Consider the following 26,228-nt stretch of genomic DNA (forward strand, 5'->3'; position numbering starts at 1 on the left):
TAAGCAGAGGGTCACTTATTAATTTCCAAATCTTACAATGCTTTATGCCACACATATCAGCAAAAGTACACTAACAAAGATCATGTAATTACTCCTCTAAAAAGTGGCCTATATAGACCAGAGGAGAGTCTCTTACTTGAACAGAGGTCTATATTTTAAAAAAATATTTTTCTTGGTTCTATGCTTAGAAAATGTTGTGCCTTCAGGAAATCACTCATATCTGTTTAGCAACTGGATCAAAATTGAAGTTGAAGAACAGCAATCAAACTTTGAGACTTTTTTTTGTTTAGTCAACATTCAGCTGCTTACCTGAATGTCAGCCAGGAGCTCCTGCTTGCGCTGTCGGATGCTTTCTAGCTCTATCTCCTCTTCTGGAGTCAAGTCTGCGGGCACTGTAAGTAAAGACATGAGCACTGTGAGTTGGTGAGATGAAGGCTGTACGCACAACTGCTGGTCAGAAAAGCTCAGCTGTTCTGACCTTCTGTGTCACCTGACCTATGTTTAAACAAGTCAAAAGCTGCCTTGCAAGCTTTCTGCCTTGCATTCAGTCCTAACTGAATTTTAATTATTCAAACGTGCCTGAAGCAAATGCCAAGAACAAAATGAAGCCGAATACTTCCCCTCATTTCAATAATGTATGCAAGATCATACACACTCAACTCTATTCTAATACATATCAATCCCAACTCAAATGTTTAAGCAATCGGCAATAAGCAGATATGAAGATTTCACATTTCCAACTCAAACAAATGAACAATTTTGTCACTATATGATGGTATTCAATGTTTAAGCCCCACTCATATATAGTACAAACCAATCAGGTATTAAGTAGCTGAGCAGAGAATTATAATACAATAATAGTTAAAGTATATTAGTGCAGCATTAATGCACATTCATTAACAGAAATGCTACATTCATGGCCTGGTATCCTAGACAATAACCTGCACTATCAGTTCCAAGATAAATAATGGCATTACCAGAAACAGGTTTGCCAAATGTTATGAGAATAAATATTCAAGATCCTTGGGAGTTTCTGTTTCAGGTATCAGAACAAAAACACAGGATGATGATATCTTTTAAAATGGGTGGCTGTGGTGGAGAACTAGAAAGTACCACGTATTTTCCAATGACATATTATGTAAAGTACAAATGAAAAAGCTCACAATAACTTAAACTGCACTGGCAACTGCAAATTCCGGACATTCCTTCGTTCAGGTAGATTCATTACAATTGGTCAATGGTATTTAGAGAATCAACTAGCTGGTCCCTGCAGTGCGAGAGTTTTCATTAAGGCTTTGCATGTACAAAAGAACATTCAGATACAAATTACAGATTCCTCACAGATGCGAGAAAACATTTCTTACATCAGTGACAAATCCACACGGGGCGATCTTATCAAAATAATTCTAAGTCCAGAGAGGGCGTGAAAACGGGAGGGTTCCAGATTCTTTTTGTGGGTGAGTTTAAATATGCAATTTTATGCACTCAGTGCATGAAAAAAAAAGCAGAAATGGTTTCTTGCTTGCAGAGGGACGGGGGTAGAGCTTAAAACACTGAAACACACAATGAGAGCAGCTAAAGGGTGCCATTGCGCATGTGCAGAAACCTGTCATTCAGCCCCTGCTGCTCTCAGCTTGCTTCTATGGCCTCCACAAAGCATCCACCCACCACCTCTCTTCTCCCCCACCCCCACTTCCCACACAGCCCACAGTCTAATCGCTGTTGCTGGGCCCAAGCTTGGCTTCTCACCAGAGAGAAACTCTCACAGTGAGGTCACACAGGCAAGTGAGCCCAGATGATATCATCCCGGACTCATTAATTAAATAAAACTAAAATAAGTTTCAATAAATTATTCAATCCAGAAATGGGCACGGGCTGACCTTGCCGGATATCCAGTGCCAGTACATAGAACATAGAACATTACAGTGTGGTACAGGCCCTTCGGCCCTCGATGTTGCGCCAACCTGTGAAACCAATCTAACCTACACTATTCCAATATCATCCATATGTTTATCCAATGACCATTTAAATGTCCTTAATGTTGGCAAGTCCATTACTATTGCAGGTAGGGCATTCCATGCCCTTACTACTCTCTGAGTAAAGAGCCCATCTCTGACATCTGTCCTATATCTATCACCCCTCAATTTAAATCTATTCCCTCATGCTAGCCATCACCATCTGAGGAAAAAGGCTCTCACTGCCCACCCTATCTAAGCCTCTGATCATCTTATATGCCTCTATTAAGTCACCTCTTAACCTTCTTCTAACAAAAACAGCCTCAAGTCCCTCAGCCTTTCCTCATAAGACCTTCCCACCAAATGCTGATGTAATGACTTGAATGAGGCCCATGACATGAATATAAAATTTGAGATTAAGGCAGTAATAGCTTGTCCAATCAGGGCAACCTTAATATGGAGTGTCAGAGTTACTGGCATCTCTCTGATCAAAGTCTTCATTCTGGTCTATCGAAAGTGAAAACCTTGAAGTGGCCTGGTCACTATAATCTCCATGCCTCTGGACATCTGACATGCTCCCAAATCACAGCAGCATTTCATTCTGGAGAAGGGATTCCCCTTTCTCTCCCTCAGAAGTTACAGGTGTGAGAAGACCCATTTCCAGTCCTCTGACTGACAGAAGCCACTTCCCTAGGGGGAGGATTCACTTCTCCACAGCTGCTCACTCAGATCCGTTCTTTTTTTAATGCTGCATTTATTCCTAGCCTCATTCTTCCTAGAAAGCAGAAATCCTTTGAAGGCCTTTGCTTTCATTCAATTTCATAGTGCAAGCCCTGACACTGAGTAGGAAACACAGCTTTTTGAACTCTTGATCTCAACTGCAGAGAACTTTGTCCATCTCCCTGACTATACTATCACTACATTCCTATTTAGTCCCCATCCCCCACAATGAATGACTTCCAACAAATGGCAATTTCACTTATCTGCCTTCTAGATCTAGTTCCGATCCACCAAATTGCAAGGACTTTGAATCCGTTGGACATTTGCAAGGGCTGAGGTTCCTCTACTTCCACCTTCAATATCTTCAAAGCTGCCTGACTCTCAATCATACTACCCTGTCCTCAACTACTAACAAAATCAGACGATCATAACCAAAGGTGTAACTGCCATAAATATTACACAAATAATGTCCCCATATGGTCCTTTTTTTTCAAGTAAGAGAATGGAAACTAAAGTTCTCCTCAGTCAGAAAACAATTAAATTTTATTAAAAAGAATAAAGGTCAATCTCTGGTTGTGCAAATAGATCTACAATCTCCATATGATTTGAATATTCTTCGACGTGTAAAGCAAGTTGACCAAGTTATTTTACAGCACAAGGACTCATTTAAAATAAAACTTTTAAGTTCTCCCAGTATACTTTTGATCATCTTACTTTTTGATTTTATACTGTGTTTACCAACCATTCAAAATTGATTATTCCTATTTAGTTTATCATCAGCTATCACAATTTTGACCACTTCTCTTATTTAAGTAAGATTTTCTCTTATTTACTTTGTTCCAATTAAATGAGGACAAGTATATCCAGTTTATTACAACCAAATGTTCTAAATCTTGATGATGTGCCAGTTATTCTCCTCACTATCCATATCCTTTCCAAATTAAAGCAACCAAAACTGGGCATAATTGTGGACTAACCCAGATACAGCAAAGTTGTTATTGCATAGCAACTACCATGTAGAAAACTCTCAGAGTCCTTTGCACAATAAGTTGAAATTCAGTGGCTTGTCATGCAGGTCAATGCAACAGCTATCCTCATGAGCAACAACCCACCATTAGTGATAAGCTGAATCATTGATTAATTTTTTTTGCAGTAATATTTTTTGAGGGAGAAATGTCTGGTAGGACCTTAGGGAAACCATGCATCATTACTGCCTACCTGATCACCAGTGGCTGACAGGATCTCAATTTAACCTGATAACAGAAAGATGGCATCTCCAATAAAGGACACACCTTCAATAGTGCACTAGACTATCAGCTTAGCTTATGAGAACAAATAAAATGCCAACAATATTCTAATCCAGTGGTCAATTCTACCAACTAAATTGAGTTAAAACACACCAGTGTTCTTAAGCCAGTCCTGCAACTGTGATCCAGATTTGGTGTCACATCCAGAATTCCAATTCTCAATTGCAGGAGCCATTCATTCATATTTAGACACATGAATTATGGATTGGTGGAATGTGAAAATTTATTTTGAGCTCAACATTACACATTCTGAACCAAGATATTCTGCCTTTAGAACCCTACTTTAATAGCTCAGTCTTTCCACTCCCAGAAATACGATACAAAGATAGCTGATCTCTCAGTGCTACAGATGAACATTTTGAGCACAGCAAGTTTAGGCAATGTTCATCTTTCAGAGTGCAATATAGCCATTACATAGTGCAACACCAATGTCTCTGCACTAATTTAAGGATTTAAGAATACCATTAGGGTTTCTCAATTACCAGATTATCTATTGCCTGCTAAGAGCTCAAAACCATATTGTCCATGATTTTAAAAAATGATTGCTTGAAGGAGCAAATGAAATAGGCGATATAACCACATTGCAAGGAAAACATGGATATGTGCCAAAACGTGAGAGTGTGTTTGGTTGTATAAAAAGTACTCAAGAAACTCTCAAATTCTGGATTATACATATGCCACCATTGCATTGTCTCACAAATAGGATCAAGATCTACCATAATTCAAAATGACCTTGTAAATAACCACAAGAACTTGTATCACATTTATATAGCACCTTGAACATAAATAAATGCCCCAAGATATTTCACAGGGGCATTATAAAATTTGACACTGGATTTTTTTTACACATAGATATAGACATTTTAGATTACAGGTTTCTGTTTCATTGATACTGCAGTAACTACCATACCAAAACAGCAGTATTATACATTGCAAATATTATTCCCTTAATTATATTCCAGCATTAAATGGTAAAAAACGTGCTTAACTTGAACTGTTCAAACTAGTTTAGAATTGATCTTTCAGTAATGGTGGGTTAGAAGGGGGGAAAAAGATTAATTCCTAAACAATGACTGACTGGCCTCCACCCCCAGATGAACCAAACAGTAAACTTCTGTCGAATAAAAGCAGCTTTCTTCAGCTGTGGAATTAAACAGAAGCTGCAGTTCTCTGTGCCAATGGCTAGACATATCACCAGGTTTTCACACAATGCAGAACTCAACAGTGGCATGAGAACTACATGACGACAGTAATTTATGTTCACTACTACCTCCAAATATGTGAAGCCTACTCAAATTAAAAGCATACTTTGCTTCAACCACTGGGATAAAGGTGCACCAAAATTTCATATTAAACTACAGAATATCAGAAGTTCAGTCATACAATACACAGGTGGCATGGTGGTACAGTGGGGACAGCACATTGACAGTGGTTAGCACTGCTGCCTCATGGTGTCAGGGACCTGGGTTTGAATCCCAGCTTTGGTCACTGGCTACATGGAGTCTGCACATTCTCCATGTGTCTTTCTGGGTTTCCTCCAGATGCTCCAGTTTCCTCTCATACTCCAAAGATGTGCAGGTTAGGTTGATAGGTCATGCTAAATAGCCCCAAGTGTCAGAGGGTTAGTAGGGTAACTAAGTATGGTTATGGGGAGAAGGCGGGGTTGTGGTCGGTGCAGACTCGATGAGCCAAATGGACTCCTTCTGCATTGTAGGAATTCTATGCCAATACACAAGTAGCTGCAACACAAATAGATCTGGGATCCACTCCCCTCACCCCTCCCCCAGTTCAGTATTCATCTTAAAAAGAGGCCTCACTGCTAAAACAAATAGTTTATATTAAGTACAATATACCATAAGCAAAACTAAAATATTCTGCGTGCTCAAAATCTAAAAGGAGAGAAAACGCTGGAAATACTCAGCAGGTTGGCCAGCATCTGTGGAAACAGAAAATTGTTCAGATCAATTACCTTTCATCAGAACCTCAGCTATTTACCATTTATATAGATGATCTGGAGGAGGGAACCGAGTGTAGGGTGTCGAAATTTGCTGATGACACCAAGATTGGGGGAAAGGCAAATTGTGCGGAGGGTGTGGAGAGTCTGCAGAAGGATCTAGATAGGCTGGGCGAATGGGCCAGGAAATGGCAAATGGAATTTAATGTTGGCAAGTGTGAGGTGGTCCACTTTGGTAGGAAGAATGGTAGGAAGGACTATTACTTACGTGGCGAAAAACTGCAGCAGGCGATGGTGCAGAGGGACCTCGGGGTCCTTGTGCATGAGTCGCAAAAACCCAGCCTGCAAGTGCAGCAGGTGGTCAGGAAGGCGAATGGGATGCTGGCCTTCATAGCGAGGGGGATTGAATATAAAAGTAGGGAGGTCTTGCTGCAGCTGTATAGGGCATTGGTGAGGCCGCAGCTAGAGTACTGTGTGCAGTTTTGGGCGCCGCACCTGCGCAAGGATATTTTGGCCCTGGAGGGAGTGCAGAGGAGGTTTACTAGGCTGATACCGGAGTTGAGGGGGTTGAGCTATGAGGAGAGGCTGAATAAACTAGGCTTGTACTCGTTAGAGTTTAGAAGAATGAGGGGAGATCTCATTGAGACGTATAAGATGATGAATGGGATGGATAGGATAGAGGTGGAAAGACTCTTCCCGCTCAAAAAAGACAGTAGGACTAGGGGGCACAGCCTCAAGATAAAGGGGGGGCGGTTCAGAACGGAGTTGAGGAGGAACTTCTTCACTCAAAGGGTGGTGAATCTCTGGAATTCTCTGCCCGTTGAAGTGGTGGAGGCTGCCTCGCTAAATATTTTTAAGAAGCGGGTTGATGGGTTTTTGATAGGAGAGGGGATTAAGGGTTATGGGGAGAGGGCGGGAAAGTGGAACTGAGCCACGACAGATCAGCCATGATCTTGTTGAATGGCGGGGCAGGCTCGAAGGGCCAGATGGCCTACTCCTGCTCCTATTTCTTATGTTCTTATGTTCTTATATGCTGGATTTTAACTCGTTTTTGTGTAAAAATAAAACAAAAAGATAAATGGTCATGATAAATTTGAGCTTCTGCAACTGAAATACGAATTGGACACCTAAACCTAAATCACCTCACTGACATTTCACAACTGGAAAAGTGTTGTTGGTCTAGCATATGGCTGAAATAATTTAAATGTAGAATTAAGTGAAACAACTGTGGGATCATGCTGTTTTGGGTTGAAATTAAATCTCTTAAATTCTGAGAAAAAAAACAGGCAATGTCAAGACAGTGCCACATGCAGGTGACTAAATGAACTAGTATTATATCAACAGAATCATTTACTGGAATTTTATGGCCTCACCCACCTGACGCTCGTAAGGTCCTGCCCAAGGTCAACGGAGAATGCCATCTGTGAGCCTTGCCCATGCCATTTCTGGATAGGCATGCCAACAAAATCCCGGCAATTGTGTCCATCATTTAGAATTAGAACTCCAAAGCTCTAATTAATAGACTAACAAGGATAACTATTCTTATTTAAAACTTGAGTAATACACAATCATCTTTATTATTCACAAGATTAAAGATACTTATCGGATATACATTTCCTGTCCATGACTCTGGACTTTATTGAAAGTGTCTATTGAATTTGAAGCATAAAGTGGAGTTTATTTGAAACCAGGCTTTGCACCAAATTTAATATTTCTCCTGTATAAGATCACCAAGAAGTCTCACAACACCAGGTTAAAGTCCAACAGGTTTATTTGGTAGCAAAAGTTACTAGCTTTTGGAGCGCTGCCCCTTCATCAGGTGAGTGGGAGTTCTGTTCATAAATAGGGCATATAAAGGAACAAAGTCAATTTACAAAATAATGGTTGGAATGCAAGTCTTTACAGGTAATCAAGTCTTAAAAAGGTACAAAGGTACACAACAGTGCAGAGTCACTAAGCAGAGACTGATAGCCAAGTTTCACACACATAAAGACGGCCTCAACCGGATCTTGGGTTCATGTCACAATATCTGTAACCCACGACTTGTCAGGGTTTGCCAAATCTCACTAACTGTCCTGTCTGGAGACAATACACAACTCTTTAACCTGTGTTTAATGCTCACTCTACTCACATTGTCCGTACCTTTAAGACTTGATTACCTGTAAAGACTTGCATTCCAACCATTATTTTGTAAATTGAGTTTGTGTCTTTATATGCCCTGTTTGTGAACAGAACCCCCTCTTACCTGACGAAGGGGCAGCGCTCCGAAAGCTAGTGGTTTTTGCTACCAAATAAACCTGTTGAACTTTAACCTGATGTTGTGTTTACCCCAGTCTAATGCTGGCATTTCCATATTAAGATCACCAAAGTACATGTTTATGATTTTGGATGGCACGATGGTGCAGTGGTTAGCACTGCTGCCTCAGCCCCAGTGACCCTGGTTCAACTCTTGCCTCAGGTCACTGTCTGTTGAGTTTGCTTGTTCTGCCCATGTCTGCGTGGGTTTCCTCCAGGTGCTCCTGTTTCTTTCCATCCAAGTTGTGCGAGTTAAGTTGATTGGTCATGTGAAATTGCCCTTTAGTGTCAGAGGAACTAGAAGGGTAAATACATAGGGTTACTGGATTAGGACTTGGGTGGGATTGTTGTTGGTGCAGGCTCAATGGGCCAAATGACCTCCTTCTGCACGGTAGGGATTCTGTGATTCCCCTGTTTCTTCCCACGCTCCAAGGTTGTGTGGATAAGGTTTATTGGCCATGCTAAATTGCTCCTTAGTGTCAGGAGAACTAGTAGGGTAAATACATGGGGTTATGGCCTTGGTGGGATTGTTGTTGGTGCAGGCTCAGTGGGTCAAATGGCCATTCTTCTACACTGTAGGGCTTCTATGCTTCTTTGACCAGAAATGTAACTCCAGTGAATGGATATAACCATTTTACAAACATTAAAACTAGCTTTCTGAATTAAATTCAAATTAATAATTACTGTATTTGTCTCTTCTGAAAAAGCCACTTGTGAATAATTAACTACTTATTTCAGGTCACTGTTAATATCAGGTTCATTGTTACCAACCACTCAGTGCAAATGTCAACTAAGTGGCTAACTATACAAGTATTTGGCAGATTTTTTTTGTAATAACAAGCAGAATCACTAGACCTGTGCTGACATAAACAAGAATCATTTCTCTCTGGCTTATAGATGCAAAAAAATTTCCAGTAATCTTATTAATGTTTTCCCTTAGCAAAATCAATACCAAATTATATTCTCATCTCATTTTTCTCTTCCTGTTTCACACTGATGTTAATCCATTGCTGAACAATGTCATAATTTGTTCTGAATCACATGAAAATTTCCTATCCTTGAGCAAAATTAAAGGAATTTACCAAAACATTTTTCTGAAAAGTCCCAGGGAATTGAACACAGGGACATGGAGGTAAAAAGTTAATAAATAATAACCTTATATTCAACACTGTGCACAATGTTTTAAAATGAATACCTTTTTGACAAACTTAGAATTAGAATTTGATATTTGCTGCTTGCTTTATTTTCTCCCACCATCGTAACAATAAATAACACATGCAGCAGATAACTAAATTAACAGGAAAATGCAAGAACATAGAGCTTTGTTTGGAGTTTAACTTCTAGGAAAGCAGAATTTATTATACAGTTTATATATCAGAGTTCAAAATCCTATCTGTGGTTCTAGTGCATTTTGTTATTGATAAACTAATAAATGAAAACAACTACTGCTGACGTTCATATGGCAAGTCCTGTACGTTTGAGATACAGTGTGCCATGAAATTTGTAACACTTAACCAACTCTGTTGGAAATGGAGGGTTTCCCTCAACACAGCCTGGGGCTTAGAGAGTTCAAGGATTGTCCTGCCTGGTAATATGCTGAGTGTGACAGGTCTGAGGTACTGAACACTGACGCCAACTGTTGAGAAGCAGATGGTTTGATCCCAACAGACACATGCTGAAACAGCATATATTACACCAGGGATTTCATTATGCTTTTCAGTAGGGCACATTTTCAGAAAGAATGGAATTCTGTTAATATACAATTGGGTTATTATCCAAGAATCGAAGTCATAGTGTTGAGAGTAGGCGATGGAATTCTTTTGCCCTCATGTTTAAATAGCCCCCGCTTTAGTATAACAAAATTTCTATGTATATTGCTGATGCAAAATCATCTAAGAATTGCTGAAAATAATTATTTTCAATTTCAGTCCAAATGCTGCACATAACAGACAATGACAGACACTATGGGATTACCCTACCTATAGCCTGCAAGACAAAAGACAAGGCTCCTATATACTGTAAGCAAATAAAATAATACTGTTTTATAAATAACTGCAGCTACCAGAAATATAAAATTGTGTCAAAGGTTCTAATTCCTAACCTTTGATCCAGTTTCATTAGAGTTATCCCTTCCCTTAAGACAGCAACAAACAAAATATTGTATAAACATCTGAGACAAATGACAGTAAATTCTGAATATGTATTCAATAAACCTTGATGTGAAGCATGTACAGCATTGAAATTACAAATATAATGCACAAAATGGCAGCTGCTGATTTCTGAATTTCCAAATTGATTGCAAATAAATGATTCAATAAATCTAAAGGTGATGCATACATTTAACACAACACATAGACTGTACCTGGTTAATTTGTGTAGAGGTTTGACAGTGCACCTATCCACTAGCTGACAGCCTTCAGCATATACAGCAACATTATCCCACAAACGATTGGATTTTTCAGACAGCAGAGTCCAACCAAATCCCCAAGACTAAAATAAATTTCCAATAAAATATAAATCGCAAATATCTTGTTCTACATGTTCAACAAAATGCAGGACATTTCACTGAATGTGGTTTTGTCAAGCAGGGTCTTCACCTCTGTTAAAAATGCCTTTGTAATCTTAATGCTGTCCTCCTTCAGTCCACAGGCATATCCTCAGACAGTGTCTTGAAGACCAGTAGCTGCTGTCAGTAAACCATTAATCCTTCAGCCGGATTTATCAGATGGGAATGATGCACCAGCAACTGAATACAAAGGTTTCCAGCTAAGTCCCGTTTAAAAGGCTGCAAAAGGTGCTGATGCCGCACTCCGTGTGTTTCCCCAGTGATGCAGCTGTGACACGAGTGAATGTGTAGAGCTTTCTCTTTCTCTGCTGGATGCATGAGACTAGCTCCACCCTTGCCTACGTTGAACACAGCTCTGCTGAAAATTAGCTCACAAACCCTGATCGGATTCTCCAAGGACACATTACACCACATGCACTGCAGCACATTTATGGCACATACAGTTAACTCTGTAGACTCAAATGCTATCTACAGTGTATATGATCAAATCTAAAAATACACACTAGCTTTTCAGAAGCATTTGTTTTTTTCGACCTTCATACACACAAATTAGTCAAACACCATTACACAAACTCCAAATTATTTTGTAATATTTGTTATTTTACAGAAGAGTGTATAATACCAGTTACAGCATTTAGTGATAAATAGATGGCCCTTTCCAGGAAACGTATTGCACAAGCTTTACACGTAAAGACCTATTGCAGTATATTTCTGCAGGACATTGTGTAAGTTACACTTACCATGAAGCAACATTCAACCAATTCCTTACCAGAACAGAAGCTACTAATTACTAACAGTGACACATTTATATTTCTATACAACAAGAAAGATAGGCATTCATTTGGGCCAGTCTGTCTTCCAGTGTTCTTCACACCAGCAATTACATTTTCATTTGAATGCTATGTTGCTAGTTACAGCTATGCTTGAAATTCCCAGAATGCTGCAGTCTCGCTGAGGACAACCTCCCAGTGTGCATCACTATGATTTCTTCAGTTCAAATATCTTTTGTTAGGCAATAAGCATCACTTTATAAATTCCTCTTCATACTTCAGAGAGACAGTCAGATAACAACAATGCAATCGCAGACTTGATGAGCAATATCACACAATTAGACTAATGGGACTGATGGTGGACAAGTCCCCAGGACCGGATGGAATGCAGCCCAGGGGTCCAAAGGAAATGGCGGAGGTGATAGTGGATGCCTTAGTGATTATTTTCCAAAATTCGCTGGATTCCAGGGAAGTGCCGGAAGATTGGAAAATGGCTAATGTTATGCCGCTGATTAAAAAAGGTAGCAGGCAAAAAGCAGGGAGTTATAGGCCGGTTAGTTTAATGTCTGTAGTTGGAAAAATGCTTGAATCCGTCATCAAAGAAGAAATGGCGAGGCACCTGGAAAGAAATGGTTTGATGGAGCAGACGCAGCACGAATTCATTAAGGGGAAGTCATGTTTGACAAATTTATTGGATTTCTATGAGGACGTGACTAGTGCAGTAGATAGAGGGGAACCGGTGGATGTGGTGTTTCTCGATTTTCAAAAGGCGTTTGATAAGGTGCCACACCAAAGGTTGCTTCAGAAGGTTAGGGTGCATGGAGTTGGGGTAAGGTGTTAGCGTGGAGAGAGGATTGGTTGTCTAATAGGAGGCAGAGAGTTGGTATCAAATGGTGCTATTCTGATTGGCGGTTGGTGACTAGTGGAGTGCCGCAGGGATCGGTGCTGGGGCCTTAGCTATTTACCATTTATATAGATCATCTGGAGGAGGGGGCTGAGTGTAGGGTGACGAAATTTGCTGATGACACAATGATGAGTGGAAAAGCAAATTGTGCGGAGGGTGCGGAATGCCTGCAGAGGGATCTGGATAGGCTGAGCGAGTGGGCGAGGACGTGGCAGATGGAGTACAATGTTAGCAAGTGTGAGGTTATCCACTTTGGCAGAAATAATAGTAGGAGGGATTACTATTTAAATGGCAAAAAGCTGCAGCATGCTACGGTGCAGGGGGACCTGGGGGTCCTTGTGCATGAGTCGCAAAAACCCAGTCTGCAGGTGCAGCAGGTGATCAAGGCGGCGAATGGAATGCTGGCCTTTATAGCGAGGGGATAGAATATAAAAGCAGGGAGGTCTTGGTGCAACTGTACAGGGCACTGGTGAGCCCGCAGCTGGAGTGCTGTGTGCAGTTTTGGTCGCCGCACTTGCGCAAGGATATTTTGGCCTTGGAGGGAGTGCAGAGGAGGTTCGCTAGGCTGATACCGGAGATGAGGGGGTTGGACTATGAAGAGAGACTGAATAGACTGGGTCTGTACTCGTTGGAGTTTAGAAGGATGAGGGGGGATCTTATAGAGACGTATAAGATAATGAAAGGGATAGATAGGGTAGAGGTAGAGAGATTCTTCCCACTCAGAAAGGATAGCAGGACTAGAGGGCACAGCCTCAAGATAAGGGGGGGGGTGCAGTTTAGATCAGAGTTGAGGAGGAGCTTCTTCACTCAAAGGGTGGTGAATCTCTGGAATTCTCTGCCCGTTGAAGTGGTGGAGGCTACCTCGCTAAATATATTTAAGTCACGGGTAGATAGGTTTTTGACAGACAAGGGGATCAAGGGTTATGAGGAGAAAGCAGGAAAGTGGAACTGATCCACTTCAGATCAACCATGATCTTATTGAATGGCACGGCAGGCTTGAAGGGCTAGATGGCCTACTCCTGCTCCTATTTCTTATGTTCTTATGTTCTTACAATTTGTTAATTGGGGTGCTAACATGCTCAAAATTCGCAAGGCAGAGCTCCCTCACTATTACTGCTATTTCAGTCTGCTTTCTCAGAAGACTAAGGAAATTTGGTATGTCTTCAATGAGTCTCACAAAGTTTTACAGATGCACCATAGAAAGCAATCTTCTGGTTGAGGCACAGCTTGGTATATGGCTCCTGTTCTGTCTAAGAACACAAGAAACTACAAAGGGTCATTAACGAAGCCCAATCCATCATTCAAACAGCCTCCCACCCATAGACATTTTGTCAACGCTACCCATTGCCTCAAAAGCATCCAGCATAATTAAGGATCCCAAATATACTCTTTTTCACCTTCTTCCATTGGGAAAAAGATACAGAAGTTTGATGGCACATACCAACTGACTCAAGAAACTTCTTCCCAGCTGCCATCAGACTTTTGAATGGACGTAACTCGCATTGGAGTTGATCTTTCTCTATACCCTAGCTACGACTGTAACATTATATTCTGCATACACTCCTTTCCTTCATTACGCACAGTGTGCTTTGTCTGTATAGCACACAAGAAACAATACTTATCTCCATACACTAATACATATGACAATAATAAATCAATCAAATTTTGATTGGGACCTTCAGATAGGTAGCCAAGGACTCCACCAAAACAGGGAGGAGCCTAATTGTAGAATTTGAAATGGGATCCATTAGCGACATTAGGACTGCAAAGAAATTGGCCATACAGCTACCAAAACAGAATTCCTAAAAGGGACCAGCGGAGGTCATAATAACATAGAATCCCTACAGTACAGGAGGCAGTGATTCAGCCCATCGTGTCTATGCCAATCACAATCCCACCCAGGCCCTAGCCCCGCAACCCCATGCATTTACCCTGCTAATCCCCCTGACACTAAAGTCAATTTAGCATGACCAATCAATCTAACCCACACATCTTTGGACTGTGGGAGGAAACCAGGCCACCTGGAAGAAACATAAGAACATAAGAAATAGGAGCAGGAGTAGGCCATCCAGCCCTTCGAGCCTGCCCCGCCATTCTATAAGATCATGGCTGATCTGTCGTGGCTCAGTCCCACATTCCCGCCCTCTCCCCATAACCCTTAATCCCCTCTCTTATCAAAAACCCATCAACCCGCGTCTTAAAAATATTTAGCGAGGCAGCCTCCACCACTTCAACGGGCAGAGAATTCCAGAGATTCACCACCCTTTGAGTGAAGAAGTTCCTCCTCAACTCCGTTCTAAACCACCTCCCCTTTATCTTGAGGCTGTGCCCCCTAGTCCTACTGTCCTTTCTGAGCGCGAAGAGCCTCTATCCTATCCATCCCATTCATCATCTTATACGTCTCAATGAGATCTCCCCTCATTCTTCTAAACTCTAATGAGTACAAGCCTAGTTTATTCAGCCTCTCCTCATAGCTCAACCCCCTCAACTCCGGTACCAGCCTAGTAAACCTCCTCTGCACTCCCTCCAAGGCCAAAACATCCTTGCGTAAGTGCGGCGACCAAAACTGCACACAGTACTCCAGCTGCGGCCTCACCAATGCCCTATACAGCCACAGCAAGACCTCCCTACTTTTATATTCAATCCCCCTCGCTATGAAGGCCAGCATCCCATTAGCCTTCCTGACCACTTGCTGCACCTGTAGGCTGGGTCTTTGCGACTCATGCACAAGGACCCCGAGGTCCCTCTGCACCGTCGCCTGCTGCAGTTTTTCACCCCGTAAGTAACAGTCCTTCCTACCATTATTCCTACCAAAACCCACACAGACACAGGGAGAATGTGCAAACTCCCACAGATAGCAAACCAAGGCCGGAACTGAACCTGGGATCCTTGGCTGCGAGGCAGCTGTGCTAACCGCTGTGCCACCATGCCTCCAAGATCTCCCTACAAATGAGGCGGATAGGTTTATTTTAACAATTCAAAACCGACCCTGTGAATGCTTGATCCTCCATGTCACTTCCCTCATTTAACTTAACCTGGGATAACTCAGCTCTTTGGGAGAGCCAATAGATTTCATGGCTTCACTATTTACAAATACCCCTATTTACCCCGATTTGTTGGTTTCAAGCAACGACCACACAGTGACAGGTTAAAATTACAAGCAAGCAGTACCACAGGATGGAGGTTAATTGGAATAATTTAAAACATTGAGTACTGATCAGACTACTGAAGAAATTGACTTGAACAGAAAGCAATGCTGATAGATCAGGGGAATGAAATTAAAATGCACAGTCGAAGGGAATATATTCATGCTGATGTAAATCAAACTCTCTTACTGGTATACTAGAAACGTCTTAAACCAAATAAAATTTCAGGATGGAAGGCCGTTACATCTAATTCTCATTATTTTCTGATGCTGGTCACACTCATTGGCAGAACAATAGCATTTTAAAGATAATAAAGGCTCTTATCAAAGAGATCTTACTGATGAGACTTGCACCAAGTAATATTCACAAAACGATGGACAGGAATTAGTTCTAGGACACTCACTTTAGTTACATTAATGGCAATACAAACATGCTCTTGGGAGTCCTCTTCGCTAATTAAATTAGGAGAATCATTGGGTAAACCTAACAGCCCTCAGAGCTCAAAGCTGATCGAGATCTTAGCAATAAATACATATCACAGTATTGTTCCTGCTTCCAGTGATCTGGGCATGTGGAAAGTTCAAACAGACTAAACATATAAAAGTGTTAGAATTGATCAGAGTAGGTAAAGTTAACAACACAGGACACAAGCAAGTGAATTATTGCTATATTCCAGCTCTTGTGGCACACAAAGAAAGTCAAAGCCTGGACTTCCCTTGTGCATCTACATGGAAATGAAATATCCACATGGAATAGATACAAATCTAAGTCAATTAGACCTAAAGATCCCTACATTTGACCATGTCTGAAAACATGCAAACGGTTAATGGTACACAAGCTGCCTGTCTCTGTTCAAGTTGGCGGAAGGGCGTTAAATTTATGCTAGCAGCACATTATAATAAGCCAAGTATTTAACCAGTGCTACCCACATTGCCAATTGGTTGGGTGCTTATTTAGGCATGAAATTGATTATTACTGACATGAATCACTTAACGATACAAAGCACCTCTTAAAAGGGGAGACCCACTGTGGCTGTAGACGTAAACACTTGTCAACATAAAAATATTAGCAGTCATTCCAATTGCTATCCTCACAGCTGCAGCCTCACTTATAGTAATCCCTTCTCCCACTGCCTTTTATTGTCCCAAACACTGCCGCATGCTTCTTTCCAATGCTTTATCCTCCTATTCATGCACAACGAACCTCTTAACCTCACCACTATTGCAATCTTCACTTTTCCACACAACGGTTCAGATTTTTGTTCCTCCACGTGATGGCAAAGGCCTAAGCCAATATTGCACTATTCTACCACGAAAGGCACATTCTTTAAAACAGCTCCAAAACCATCAATGGCATACTCCCTGCTTTCTTGCAGAAGGCTGTGCACAACATGAGACAGCAACCAGAGGAGACTAAGCACACCTACACATTCTGGCCTCACTAGGTGATAATGTGTTGATCAGTAGGCACAATGGGTTAGTCAAGATCAGGGCAAGTTGCAACACTGGAGTAGATGAATTTCTCCACACCTTACTCTCTTTTCCTCTCTGCACTTCCATCTCACCCTACACATTTTGCCCAGTATTCTGCAGCTTGCAGCAATTATATCTATTTCCTTCCTTTTCACACTAAATGTTTACCCATATTCTTTCCTTTAATTTGCTGAAACTGTTGAGGTCCCTTTGTTACCTTGGGAAAATGCAGCATGGCTCAATCTGGCCCGAGAAAGCACCAGCTGAGAAACTGAAAACACATATGCTTTAGAAGCTCGACTAGAGGTATCTTCATGTGGTGAATTACTGGGCATCTGTAGGGGAAATAGGGTGGGGAATACATGTGCCAGGTGCTTCATGCAAAGTATGGAGACTATTCTGTCCAAAATGGAGTTTTTGAACAGCACTGTTGACAGGAGCACTCCATGCCTCAAGTCTGCTCTTGTACAGAACCTGGGCAATATTGAGCTGCAGTCCCAAGAGAATGGTATCAACTCCATAGCAAACACACAAGGCTGACAGTATGTTTGCCCCCTGGTTATCCACTCTATCAGTGCCATTTTTAATAAAGCCCGCTGGGCCAGACTGCCCCATCCCATGTTTAAGTGTTGCAGGCTGCAGTCAGGCTGTCAGAACTCAAAGCTGCTCAAGGTCAGTCAGGACAGCCATCTGAGATTTTCTCAATGGAGGCATAGCAGCCTGCAGCAAAATGGATACATTCCTCTAGGACAGGACAGATGAATTGGCACAGTAGGTCAGCACTAAAAGTTTGCACAAAGTTAATTCTTAATTATTTCTAATAACCTACACATACAAAAGAAACATTGGAGTTAATTTGAGCTCTAGATTTGGTGTGAATATTAATACCTGCAGTTTACTAAGGACAAGACGCTTAAGGCTAAGCTCAGTGGAGGCAATCAGATAGTGGTAATAAGACTCACAGTGAATGGGGTGGCAGGGATGATCCAAGTATCCTTGGATGAGCAGCTCTCTTAAGAGTTAAATCAGCCAAGTGCCTAACAGTCTGAACTGCTGTTGCCTTTCTGCTTCTTTATGCTGCTTTTCATGATCTATGACTGACTGCTCCTTCACTTCTTATTGCCCAGGTGGTGTTGAGGGCTTGTCTCTAACTTAAGTAATTACGCAGCATGAAACATAAAACCACAAATATGGGTACACAGTGTATTGCAGAGCTTTTTCAATGTGCTCTATATGAAGGAATTTATTGGTCAAACAGATTGACAGTCCATTCAATGACATTCTGGTGGTGGCATGGTTCTCACTGTAGGCTAACCCTGTAAAATTCCTAGCCAAATAAACACTGTGTAATCTGACTGGTTGGTTGAATAACACTGACACAGGTCAGGGTGAATGGCACATGGCTGCTACCAGAAAACTGGGCACTGATGACATGATGCACTTATGAAGAAAGGACTCCTCTGCACCACTTAAAATAGTGCCGCAGAATATTTTACCTCCAGGCAGGACAGACAAAACCTTGGTTTAACATCTCATCCAAAAGATGGCACCTCTTCTGTACTTCCTTGTTATTGGTGTAGGGACTGAACTGGTAACTTTCTAACTCAAAGACAAGAATGCCACCACTGAGTCAAGGCTGGCATCTGATGTGCTGTGTGATAATTACCTACAAGTAACAAAGCAAAATTCTGAAATCAGACAAATAGGCAAAGTATACAGGTTGCATTAAATGACCTGAAAGATCATCATACAAATGTACTCCAAATTCAACAGCAAACTGATCAATTGTAATGGGTAAACCATTCATTTCTAGCTGGACAAGCAATAGTATGCTTATCACTACTCTGTACCAGTAAGTCTTGTAATATTAGCTGGACATATTTAACAGCACACAATTTATCCATGAGGATTTTCAAAGCAACAAATGCTACCAACCTGTGTTTAAACTCTTGGAATTAACATAAATGGAGGGAGGTGGGTGTGGGAGCAAGGGGTTAATGTTTACAACCTCTCTGATAAACAGAAACTGCACCATGATAGATATCCAATCATAGTAAGGGGTTTCTGCTTTTATCAAAAGCAACATAATGTACAAACATTGTAATCTATTTGAATATATAGAGTTAATAATTTATAGATGTTTGCATATGTAACCGTAGGAGAAAGAAACTGACAGAATTTTAATTCTGTAGATTTAAATAGCAAAACAAATTCCATTTCCTTTCTGAACATAGCAATGTTCATCAGGTTATTTCTAACCTTGAAGAAACTATATTTGGAATTCACTAGCTCATGCACTCTATTTATAGAATGCCACAACTATGCTTATGATGCTTTCCCATAAACAGTTTTGTTGAAATCAACAGTAATCACAAACACATTTTGTTTTTTCGTTATTACATCATATTTACACATATATATTTGGGCAGATAAAAATGGCAATTCAGCCTCTAGGAGACACCCAAGAGTCAGTTGAAACTGGGAATGTTCAGTATCCAAGTCAATAGTCCAATGTTGCATCTAGCACCCTGCAATAGTACTCAGTCAGTGTTAAATAAAACTTAACAGGTCAATTTTCGTTACCCAAGTGCTGCTTAATCTAGACACCTTAACATAGTTATCACTCTTAATACAGTGACAATTATATAATTATTACAGCAAAGGTATATAGTCTAATCTATTCACCAAACAACAACTTGTATTTATACAGCATCTTTAATTTATTAAATCATCCCAAGGTGCTTTACAAGGGCATAATAAAACAAAATTTGATGCTGAGACATTACTGTAGATGACTGAAATGTTAGCCAGAGGGGTCAGAGTTAAGGAGCGTCTTCAAGGAGCAAGGATAGAAGCAGAGGTTAAAGGAGAGAATTTGTTAGCTGAAAACTCAGCTACCAGCAATGGAGCAATTTAAATCAGCCAGAATTGGAGAAGTGCGGACGCCTTGCTGGATGTGGGGCTGGAGAAGGTGATAGTAATAGATAGGGCCAAGCATACAGCAAGAACTGAGGCTGCATATAAAAGTATAAAAATCAAAAGTTAATTGAAGGGATTGTAGGTCAGTGTGCACAGGGAAATAGGTGCAACCGTCAAAGTGCACTTGATGCAAGTTTTCCTTCTCAGCAGTTCCTTGGGGTTGAGGGTAACTTGCTTCTGCACTAAGAATGAGTTCTCTGGTGACTGAGGAGTTCATCATGTGACCTATAGTCTCCGTCACAGATGGGGCAGATAGTAGTTGGAGCTACAGGAGGGTGGAGCGCCCAGAATGCAGTATGTTCCTTCCGCTGTCAACGCATGACTCCAGCTTATCTCAGCAATAAAATGCAAGATGTTCATCTCCTGCCCGGATGTTTTTCTCTACTTCACTCAATCCTGGACCAGGGATTCCCAACTGTTGATGGGGATGTTTCAAAGTAGATTTATAGGGTGATCATGAAAAGTTTACTCTGCCCTCCTGAGATTTGCTTGCTGTGTCAAACCTTGAACTAGAAAGCTTGTTTTCAGAGTCTCGTGTCAGGCATGGGGACAATATGGCCCACCCACTGGAGCTGATCAAGTATGGCCAACGCTTCGATGCTGGGAATCATAGAATCCTACAGTGCAGGAGGAGGGCATTCAGCCAATTGAGTTTGCACCGACCACATCCCACCCAGGATCTATCCACATAATCCCATGCATTTACCCTGCTAATCCCCCTGACAGTGTGGGACAATTTAGCATGGTCAGTCCCTCGAACCCACACATCTTAGACTGTGGGAGGAAATCCACACAGACACAGGGAGAATGTGCAAACTCCACACAGATGGTGACCCAAGGCGGGAATCAAACCTGGGTCCCTGGTGCTGTGAGGCAGCAGTGCTAAACACCGTGCCACTGTTCTGCCCGAGCAAGAACACGGACATTGATGTGCCTATCCTGCCAATGGATTTGCAGGATCTTGTGGAGGCAATGCTTGTGGTACCTTGCCAGGTTTTTGAAGTACCTGCTATACATAGTCCACTCCTTTGAGCAATATAGGAGAACAGGTATCATTATTGTTCTGTAGATTATGAGCTTGCTGCTGGGTCTGAGATCCTGATATTCTCTTCTCAGGCAATCGAAGACTGCCCTGGTGTATTGAAGTTGGCATTGATCCTCATTGTTGTCTGCCCTTGTTGACAGTAGGCCCCCAGGGTATAGAAAGTGGTCCACATTGTCCAAGGCCACATCCTGGGATTTTAAAAACTTGGGGGGGCAGGGGTTGTGCTATGTGGTGGGGGCAGGTTGGTAGGGGACCTCTGGCTTACAGATATTCAACGTAAGGCCCATGTTCTCATACACCTCGGCAAAGATGTCAACAATGATCTGGAATTTAGTCTCCGAGCGTGATGGCATACGGTAGTTCAATGACAGAGGACAGGACCTTGGGGATGGCCCACAGGTAGCAGAGATTAAACAGATTCCCATGTGTTCTGTAGTTTTGCACCACTCAAGAGCTTACTGAGAATGCACTGGATCATTGCAACAAGCAAGATCGAGGTGAGCATCAGGGTGATAACACAGCCTTGCTTGACCAAAGTCGGAACATGAATTTAGTCTGTGGTGTATCTGTAGCTCAGAATCATGACTTACAAGTAATCGTGGAGCAGGTGGAGGGAGAATAATGACAAAATTTTCGGGGCAGCCAAAACAGAGAATGCTTCATAATCCCTCACAATTGAAAGTGTTGAAGGCCTTTTTGAGGTCAATAAAGGGCTGGTGCTGTTCACTGCATTTCTCTTGCAGCTGCCCTGCAGTGAAGATCATGTCTGCTGTGCCCTACAGTGGGTTGAATCCATATTGTGACTGGGAGGAGCTCTTCAGCCACAGCGAGAAGGCAATTAAGGAGGACTCTTGCAATGATCTTTCCTGTGGCCAACAACAGGGAAATTCCTTTGTAGTTATTGCAATCAAATTCATCACCTTTGTTTGAAGGAGGTCACAATTACAGCGTCTGAGAACTCCTGGCATGTTCTCCTCCTTCCAGAGGAAATGAGGTTGTGTAATCATGTCAACAGTGCTTCCCACTCTGTTTTAATGATGTGACAGGGATTCCATCTGCTCCTGACGCCTTGTTGTTTTTTTAACTGTCAGATGGCCTTTTCTACCTCATGCCATGATGGGGTTGTGCTGAGATGGTGGCAGGTAGCAGACTGTGGGCTGGAGTTGAGGACACTCACAGAGCTCTGTTAAGGAGGTCTTCCAAGTGCTGCTTCCAGCAGGTGCTGAAAGATTCTCTGTTCTAGATGAGCACCTCTCCATTCTTGGCCAGCAGTGTAGTGGATCCCTGACTGCTTGGGCTTTAGGTGCTAAAGAAACCTCACACCATGGTTGTTGGATAACTGCTGAATTTCTTACACTTTCTCCACCCACCATCAGTTCTTTAGGTTGTGGATTTTTTGCTGGACCTCAGCTTTCAGCTGTTTCAGCCGAGCTGCTTTCTTGCTCGAGTTGAGTTGTTGTTACAGGTTCAGAAAATCCTTGTGCCAAGGGCTCATCAGCTCTTAGATTTCCTGGTTATTCTCATCAAATCGGCCTTGGTGTTTCCTTATCACGTCACCAAAGCAGCTCTTTGAAGGTGCGGATTATGGAGGCCAAGGGCAGACCAAGCACTGTGTGAACACTACATCTCTAGGTCACGGAGTCATCAGGTTGGCTGTGATGTGTTAGCTGAATAGGGGTCTCTTAACACAGCCTTCAAATGCCTCAGTGTCACAAAATGGTAGGATGCTATTAAAATGAATTTTCTTTTGCACAAGTAAAATCAAACTGCCATGTATTTGTAAACAGTATCTGGGCAACAACTAAGGAAATGGAATAACAGAACAGGATGTTATTTACAATTGATACAATTAGTAGTTAGAGTGCTGTAAGCCAGGAAGAAGTTCAGACACATGAGTTAGATAAGAAGCAGTAGTAAGAGAGAGAGAGGCAGCCACCCCAGGCAACAGTTCAGCCAGAGATTAGGAGCTGAAGATTGTAGAAGAGCAGGGGAGATGGATAGTCATCCTCAGGAAACAGCTCAGCTGGAGTTGAAATGCTGAAGGTAAAAGCCAGTTTCTGCAAAAGTTTGTTTTCTTCACTCAACTAAAGAACATTCCCAAGTCCTGGATACTTAGGCTGTATGGTATGGTAATCAATGGCTAGATTTATGGTTGCCATTTGGGAAATGGGGATTTCAGCAAAGTTTAAAATTATGGGGGAAGCAGATACTCGTGGATTTGCAGTCCCTGAGGGACTAAGTGCTTACTGTTAATTTGTTGAAATATGAGATTGCTCTTTATAGTATTTTATGATCTGTCTTTAACTTTAATAAATACTCTTTTATTGTTGTTCAAGTAAAGAGAGGTTTGAGTTTTTATTGTTTCCTCAAATGCTTCTTGCTAATATCCCCCAAAAAATACACTACAGCAAACCAATGTTTCAGGTTGGGAAACCCTCACACAACATCAGCAGGATTCTATAACAATCAGACATGAGCAGCAAAGTTTTAGTTGACCTCAGATTTACAGACAATAGAATGTGGGATGTCAGCCAGGAATACATTGCTATCTCTAAACTTGACTAGTCCAAAGGCATAGATGAAAAATTTAGCAACAGTTGTTGCTTAGGGAATGGAGTTTATGGTGGGGACTGAAAGGGGCTTAATCTAGAGGGATCTGAGCGTGCAGGTCCCCAAAAGTGGCAACACAGATGGCCAAGATGATTAAGAAGGCATTTGGCATAGTTTCCTTCATTTGCCGGGGCTCTGAGTACAAGGGTTGATAAATCATATTGTAGCTATATAAAACCTCGATTAGGCCGCACTTGGAGCATCACATGCAGTTCTGGTCACCACACTACCAAAGGGATGTGGAAGCTTTGGAGAGAGTTCAAAGAAAATTCACGAGGATATTGGCCATGACAAGAGGTTGAATAAACTAGGATTATTTTCATTAGCAAGATGGAGATTGAGGGGAGACCTGATAGATGTCTACAAAATTATGAGGGACATAGAAGGGTGGATAGTCAAAGGCTTTTTCCCCAGGATGGAAGTGTGAATTACAAGGTGAAAGCAGGAAAGTTTAAGCTCAAGGGAAACGTGAAGGAAAAGTTTTTCATGCAGAGAGTGCTGGGTGCCTGGAACGCGCTGCCAGTAGTGGTGGTGGCAGCAGGCATATTAGCAATGTTTAGATGCATCTGGATGCATACATGAATAGGGAGGGGACGGACAGATAGGGACCAAATAAGGGCAGAAGTTTTTTTAGTTCAGTTAAGGCATCATGGTCAGCACAGGTTTGGAGGGCCAAAGGTCCTGCTCCCGTGCTGTACTTTTCTTTGTTTTTTGTAATCTTCCCAAACATTTGGATGACTTATCCAATAGTGCATGTCAGTCAAGCTGTCTAACAATTTACCAACCTAAAAATTAGTAAAAAACATTAATATATTTAGCATGATCAATATTAATTTGATTTGGTGATCACCAAGAGACACTTCACTTGGACGCTTTATTATCATGTAAGATTATGTAAAAGATTATATTCCAAGAGCTTCTTTCTCATGTTCCCTTTTTTCAGCTCCTTTTATTGTAATAAAGTTCATTTTTTTCAGGAGCAGATAAACATTACATGTGAAAGAGAAGACACTCTCGAAAATACAACAGGTGGCAGCAGTAATGGAGACTGTTAAATGGGAAAGCAGAAAACAGGAAAAAATGGACCGTGTATCAGTAATGTATAATAGCATTAGAGAAATTCTTTCAGCAATCCCTCTTGTACACTTTTAAGTTCCATGATCTTAAATTCATTCCATGTGAGTGAAGGGCATATTTAGTGTATCCAATTCTAAGCCATTTAAATGGCACCTCTTCCCTCAGAACACTTCAGGTGATCTGCTGGAAACTTGTTCAGGTGCAGCTACTTGGAACCACCATGGCAAATCTTTTAGTCCCAAGTCCTGCTATCGGTATAGTGATTAGAAATATGCATTCTAAGGAAACAAAATGATTTTATAATAGTCAAAATGTGGCTCATAAGGCAACTTTGATCTCAAGTATGCAGTGAACAATAAATTGCATTCTTGAATACATGGAACAAATAGCCCCATATCAGAAATTGATCTTTTTAGTGTTTGAGGTGAATACCATTCAATTTGTACTGAGATAATTGAAGTTAATCCTTCTGGTGTGAATGTCAAATATCACCTGGATAGAAAACACTTCGACCTCTGTCACCTCCATACCAAAACTAAACTGACCATCATAGACATACATGGTATACAGTTTGCAGAGGACTGTAGTTTTGTTGCACAGTCTACACCACATTTTTAAGCCACTCTCGATCTTTTCCATTCTGCATTAAGCGATCAGCAAGTTCTTGGATACCGTATTGCCAAAACAAAACTCATAACAACCCATATCTGGTCAACCATATTGTCCATCTCCCATATATGTTGAGCATTTCCAATAACTTAGAAGCCACTTGTCCAAAGTCCACAATTGGTGAGAAGATTCAACACCGGATCAGTTATGCCAATCCAGCCCTATATAAATTAAAACAGTGAGTTTTTGTCAACAAAGACATCTGCAAGTCAACAAAGTCCAAGTGTACAGATCAGCTATCATCACTGCTTTGTTGTACTGCCCTAAGATGTGGACCACGTATCAGCAACACAAAGTTTAAAGTTTATTTATTAATCACAAGTAGCCTTCTATTAACACTGCAATGAAGATATTGTGAAAATCTGCTAGTCAAACTCCAGTGCCTGTTCAGGTATACTGAGGGTGAATTTAGTATGGCTGATGCACCTAAACACCACGTCTTTTGGACTTTGGGAGGAGCACCCAAAGAAAACCACACAGTCACGAGGAGAACATGCAGACTCCAGACAGACAGTGACCCAAGCTAGGAATCAAACCCAGGTCCCTAGTGCTGTGAGGCAGCAATGCTAACCAGTGTGCCACCATGCCACCCCATAACAACACTAGGGAAATTACATCAGCAATCCCTCTGTGCATCCTCTGGATTCAACGGGAGATCTATCAAACAAACAACAGTGTCCTTCTTCAACCACAAGCATCCTGGCAGAACTCCTGTTAAATCAACAACGGATTGCACACTGTGTCTAGTTAGTGGAAAAG

At 41.5% G+C, this 26,228-nt stretch overlaps 1 protein-coding gene across 5 annotated transcripts in view; it reads right to left on the bottom strand.

Moving 5' to 3' along the window:
• The window catches only part of cyth1b (cytohesin 1b), a 250,764-nt gene that overhangs the window by 86,902 nt on the left and 137,634 nt on the right, over nt 1–26,228 (bottom strand). For 3 of the 5 annotated variants that reach the window (XM_080209513.1, XM_080209511.1, XM_080209512.1), the window contains exon 2: nt 310–392. In XM_080209513.1, coding sequence (XP_080065639.1) covers nt 310–392 — 83 coding nt within the window. Of the gene's footprint in view, nt 1–309; nt 393–10,593; nt 10,816–18,585; nt 18,729–26,228 lie in introns of those variants that run through there. The other 2 variants (XM_080209515.1, XM_080209514.1) reach the window with 2 other exon arrangements.

Source organism: Carcharhinus amblyrhynchos, chromosome 21 (genome assembly GCF_965287045.1).
Source record: "Carcharhinus amblyrhynchos chromosome 21, sCarAmb.v2.hapA, whole genome shotgun sequence".
In the NCBI taxonomy this organism is placed as follows: domain Eukaryota; kingdom Metazoa; phylum Chordata; class Chondrichthyes; order Carcharhiniformes; family Carcharhinidae; genus Carcharhinus; species Carcharhinus amblyrhynchos.